This window comes from Amblyomma americanum, chromosome 1 (genome assembly GCF_052857255.1).
Source record: "Amblyomma americanum isolate KBUSLIRL-KWMA chromosome 1, ASM5285725v1, whole genome shotgun sequence".
In the NCBI taxonomy this organism is placed as follows: domain Eukaryota; kingdom Metazoa; phylum Arthropoda; class Arachnida; order Ixodida; family Ixodidae; genus Amblyomma; species Amblyomma americanum.
In genome coordinates this window covers 302,717,512-302,723,367 of record NC_135497.1, presented here as the reverse complement: position 1 = coordinate 302,723,367, position 5,856 = coordinate 302,717,512, and the positions used below count along the sequence as shown (strand labels likewise).

Genomic DNA, 5,856 nt, shown 5'->3' with positions numbered 1-5,856 from the left:
GGAAAGATCTATTCATGGGGACAACAGTGGTGGCTTGATGCGCTCTTCTAGGAACGAGGGACGCAGTTACGTTTCTAGCAAAGAGGATTCTCCTTCCCGATTACTTCATTACTCGTTCCTTAACTAAATCATTCGATCGGTTCTCTCTACTGGCACTTGGAAGAAAACCTCCCGGACAAGCATCGGGTTAGAACTCAGAATTTTATTGATCAAAGGTCCGAATACAAAATTTCTGATCATCAATGTTACAACCTACGGAGTTAGACAACATATTTACACAAGGCCCATCAATCGGTTCCGTGGTCCAGCCCCCGGGCGGTGCCGCCCGCCCCGTGGTAATGTTCCTCCCTGCCGACGGCGAATGACGTCAATCGCCGTCCGCCGCACGCTGTGGACACTGCAGTCGTTCCGTCACACAGGTGGGCCTCAGCTGCCCCTTTCAGGAGTTCTCGGAAGGCTGCTCTTGCCGTAGCTGCCCTCGACACCACCGCAGGCATCGTCGCTGCCTCCACCGCTGTTGCGCCTTTGTGTTCCGCGCCTGCACGAACCATGATCGTGCTGCGGCATCCGCTGTATTCGCTGCATGACACCACCTGGGCGCAGCGCTGCGAAACAAGCCAGCGAGCATCACGCTGGATAATTGGTGGTGTTCAAAATACATGGAAAATTGCGTCACGACTGAGCTCTGTCACGTGAATTTGGACTTCCGGGTCGTTTCTGCGGTTTTGTTTGTAAAGGCATTGCATGCAGACGTGCGGTTTCGACCTTTCTTCCCTTAATCCTAGCGCTCACACCGCTGACAAAATGTGTTATGCGCTGCCTCAAACTGCAGCAACTTCAATGCACACGCAATGCAACCTGTTCCGAGTGTCGTCAAGTAGTGAACGGCGAAAAGAGTACGCCGTTGCGATCCGTTGGCAGACTGCCTGCTACGAGCTCCACGGACCGCTCTCGGCGTTGCTTGGAGAATCTTGTTGGCGGTAAACGTTTTACAGCATTGTGGAAGTTTGTGGATTTGGTTAAGAGGGCTGTTTTCTCTCCTTTAAAAGCACCGATTTCTCGCTCGGACAACTACTGGCACAGCCGTTCTCGCATAACGGCAGTAGCACCGCACGGGCGTAGGTGTGCAGATATGTGCTGTTCGGCCTCCGTCCCTACAGCTCGACAAGATGTTAAAGGACAGAACAATTTATTGTTCAGGAATTTGTGCTGCTTGCGAGTTGCTCGAATTCAGAGCTAACACTTTAGGCCTATGCGATCGCAACAGACAACTGCCGAAACGGCGACTCCGGCCACGTCGGGGTCTTGTTGCCTGACATTGCTGGTCGCAATCTATGCTTACGAGCACTTTTAAGATTTATGAGTTGTTTTATGTGAACATATTTCCCAGCATCATGTCCAAAGTGAAACACATGTTTTCACCAGCAGATAAGTCGATCGAGATGAGCACACAGCAGTTGCGGAGAAACGAGCTGTTAAGTTAAAATTACCCGTTTGTGTGGACCTGCATGTTGTAGTTATGTTTCTCCTTTTCCTGTGTGCGGAGAGGAAGGGTGACAGACAAGCTTATAACATTACAAAGTGATAAAAATTATTCACTATTCTTTTCATACTCTGAGTCAGTAAGTTATTAGAAGCGTCACTTCAGGATAACTGAACTTAAAAAAAAAAGCAGTCAACATAGTCTAGCTGTTTTTCACCTTTCATTGTACAAAACATGGCAGAATTGACATCTGAGACAAATGTTATAATACTGCGCTGTCGCTGTGCAGCAAATCATTACTTGAAAACTGTCTAGGTGCTGAACATACATGTAAAGTAAATAAATGTTTGCGTCTCTAGCTTACATGTGATGCATTGCATGATTGCATATAGGAATATTGCACTGAATGGTTGACTTATTGAGAGGGACGTTGGTGATTTCAAGAAGTGCGAAATGCTGCAAGAACGGCAGAGGCCGGTCTGGTGGTCGTTGCGTCAATTTATCCGTAAGGATAAATGGTAATAAACATGTTATAAAATTGCTAGTTTTAAAAGGCCAAGGAACAGATTGTGTTCACAGACAGATTTCTTGGTATCACCAGTGTCTTAGGGATGGCTTACCAATGTAGGTCAACATTCAAGCTATGCAGCAGTGTTCACGCCAAAACGAAAACTGGATGGGAATACCTTTCGTTTAAAATGGTACAAGACTTCGTCAAAGGAACTTGTAGAAAATGCTGAAAACGACTCGGATCAAGCCTCTGTGTGTGCTGGAAAAGCCGAAGCATGATTTTTTTTAAGTTTTCCATGCTATTTATTACAGTTTACTATTTGTCACTCAGTTCTGCATTAAAATCATTTATTACATGCTGTGCTGTATTATGTGTGCCTGCAAGAGTTTTTGCAAGGCAAAGGTTATATCAGATGTTATTACCCACATGACAAGAAGAGTTTCCAATTGACAGCTGATTTTTCTCATTTTGCAGTTAAATAGTAAAACTGCCTATGCGAACAGTTAGTTCCTCAAACCTCTCACCGTGGAACGATGGGGGCGACCGAGATGCGTGGAGGACGAACAGCGGGGCATTCCCGGAATGCTGAGTTGTCTGGCTAGCCGTAGTGGACGTCATGGCCCTTGCCAATGTTGTGAGTTGGCCGAACTCGGGTTGTAGGCCTCGCAAGCGGCGGCTCACCTTGTGGACTGGTGTTGTAGCCACGCGTTGAGAACTGACGTCAATGGTGTCCTCGAGGTCAGCGTACATGGGCCGTTACCCAGCACATCTACCAAATATGTAACAGAGAAACGGTTGACGTAAGCAGGGCTGGTTTGCTTGCGTTACTTATACGCGCAAGACTTTGTTGGGACGCGCAAGGCAGCAGGCAGCACGAGAGATGAAGACGACAAAGCACCTAGCCCCGAGATGGCTCAATGCTTGCCAACTGCCAGGAAATGCAGTTTAGCCGCGGTATGGCGCCGCTAGAGGAGTTAGTAGTGTGGCAATATCTCATAATAAGCTCAGCTTATAATTTCTGGCGACACAATTACCATACCTATAAGCCCCGTACAAATTATGGTTTTCAGAAGCTAAACTATCAGATACCTAATTTATTAAACACCTACCACGGAATTCTAGATTTAGCACTTGAAAACCACACACGAAACACTTTGAAAAACAAAGTTCATGCAATGCTGGCTTCCTAGGTGAACGACACAAATTCCACCCTTGTGTTTTCTAATACATTTTCATTCTTATGCCTTATACTTCTTTCCTTCATGCCAGTGTATTCAACCTTTAAGTTGCCTCCTAGGCTTTGACTTTGTTTTGATTGTGGATGGCTTCTGCGCAAAATTTCTAAAACTGTTGCTGTTTGACGCTGATTGTCAACGTCCAGGACTACAGGCCCTTGTCAGGTGTTTGCAACACTTTTCGCCTGTATCTCCTCGATTTTTGTATTTCATGAACCGAAATAAACAAGTTATTATTATTATTATTATTATTATTATTATTATTATTATTATTATTACTCTCACCAGCGCAGCTGCTAAAAGTTGCTCTTGTTATCGCTGTAGCCATTAAAAAAATTGGCGGTGGTTTAGCTCTTGTTAAACCTGGAGTGACGCGATAGCTACAGCTGGCCGAGTGGAACTTGGTCACGTGACCAACCACGGGGCGAACCACGTGATCAGCCACGGCACCGCGCCGCAGGCAGCTGCTCCGCATCACATGACCAACCGCGTGACAACGTGGCGGCGCCGCCACGCCGAAGGCTCGAAACGCTACCGCAATGTAGCTATCGCTACAAAAATTTCTACAGCTAGGCTTACCGGCTTAGTGCATGAATCAGTCAAAGCTGCTATTGCTTTGGTTCAGCCATGCAAGCCTGCATTCTGCCGGGGAACCACTCTCAATTTGTGCATTCTTCCGCCATCGTCCTAACCTCCTCCCTCAGCGGTTGCCACCCTCTGGGTTGTTCCCGAGGCAGCCACGTTGCAGTCGCGCATTGCTGCGCTCTCGCCATAACCTCCCAAGTCTCTTGGCCACCCGTCGCCTTCCACCCTCTCTCCCTTCCCTTTCGCATTTCTGTCACCTAAAAGTGAAGAGGAGCATTTCTCTCTCTCTCCTCACTTTTCCACCTGCGCTCCATGGCAGGCGGCCACTACCTGCCACGGTTAGGTTGGCGAGTGGAAAGTTAACGGAACTAAGTAGGTTACCTTCAGTTAAATTAGATTCCGTGAATATGTGAAATAAAATAAATCCACTAAAAAATTGCGGTCCTAGGACCGGCGCAGTAGATTACAAGGTAGAGCGCAGGGCAACAGCTTTCGCTGTAAGAAAGAAAGCTTCGCAGGCGTATAATGGGACTCAAGAACACGCGGATTATTCATAGCCCTTGGAACGCAAAAAGGAACTGGCAGCCGCTCAATAGTAAGCATAGCGGGAAGCTCTGAAGTGTTTGCTTCTTTGTCTGTTTATGGTGAAAGCGCCGGCAGGCGGCATTATCACTTCATTTTCAGATGCGAGATGATACTAGGTGATTTACCTCGAATGACCGCAACCAGGCAGAACTCTTTCTAGGTTGTACGGGATGTTCGTAGATGCTATTCGCACCTCATCTCGGACATTCTCTGTCAGCTTTAAATTGACCGCGGCTGAGAGCGGCGCTCATTCTTTTCGTCGACGGGCGCCGAGCACGTTTCCTGCTCACGGCGCCTCCGAGTTTTTCAGTACTTTGCGGCGCCCAAGTCACTTCAATAAAGAATTCCTTTCATCGCCACTTCTGCCTACTCGTTCTTTATGTCCGAAGTTTTCGACACCACGTGGCAATGATATAATGTATCGTTAGTAATGCGAAAGTATTATATGGCTCATCAGCAACAAAGCCCGGCGTCAGCGTTGGCCGGCAGCTGTGGTGTTATGGCTCGTCTTCTCACCGCTGGCCACCAGTTATTACGACTCGCTGTGCTAATAGCGTGTTTCACCAGGAGGCATCGGGTACATGAACAACGCCAATGTGCCGATAGTGGAAGGAACGTGGGCCGGAGACGAGGTGTAGGAGAAACGAGAGAAAACTATATTCACATATTTACAACATAGGTTACAAAGAAATACAAACAAATTAATAGCTGAGAACATGTCTCAGGGAATCGGTGCTCGACGAACGAGTCGAGCGCATTAAATAGGCTCTCGCGTCGTCTTCCCGCGTTTTCCGTCCAATCACAGGAACCTTGTCTTAGGCGCCGCCTTTGGGCGGAGCCAACGACGCTCAATGGCTGGCTTTTACATCTTGCCTAAGCCGAGTATTCATTGACTGCGCTTCTCTCTCCAACGTCTTCTTCGGCCGAATTACAGGCATGAATCTCCCGAAAGTGCCCTTTCTTGATGTCACCTCCTCGCCGACAAGGAGGCGCGCCGATAATCAAACGCAGATATCTTTTAGTTAACCAAGAGCACATGTCTCTACAGGAAGCCGGCCAGGGGGTCCCGTGCCTTGGTTCAAGGTCCGGCCGAAGGCGAACACCTGCAACGGCGGCACCCGCACCGTCGACAAAAGAGCGAAGCGCGGATGATTGACAGCCCATCGTCCCCATGGGGGGGGGGGGGGGGGGTAGAGAGACAATGATACCAAATCTGCGACATGCCGTTTACACGCCGCTTACCGGTAACTACACAAAGCTTGTATGCAGAGTTTAATGCGTGCGGGTGCTCAGTAGCCTGCGCTTTCCCATCAAATTGTGCGGCATAACTGCGCGCAAGCTGGGCGCAGAAAAGGGGGGCTCGAATTAGCGACTTCCGGCCAATTTCTGCAACTCCTCGACTCTTTTCTGAAATCTTTTGCTGGAAAATAAAATATGAAGACAATAGACAAAAAAAA

The 5,856-nt window shown here is 48.1% G+C and overlaps 1 protein-coding gene across 1 annotated transcript; it reads right to left on the bottom strand.

The window, feature by feature from the left end:
- Window positions 1–222: 222 nt before the first annotated feature.
- On the bottom strand, window positions 223–2,884 carry LOC144098324 (uncharacterized). Its single transcript, XM_077630879.1, has 2 exons — window positions 2,519–2,884; window positions 223–605 (listed from the first exon to the last, which is right to left on the bottom strand). The coding sequence occupies exons 1-2, from the start codon at window positions 2,742–2,744 to the stop codon at window positions 427–429; spliced, it is 405 nt and encodes a 134-aa protein (XP_077487005.1). The 5' UTR covers window positions 2,745–2,884; the 3' UTR covers window positions 223–426.
- Between the last annotated feature and the right edge of the window lie 2,972 nt (window positions 2,885–5,856).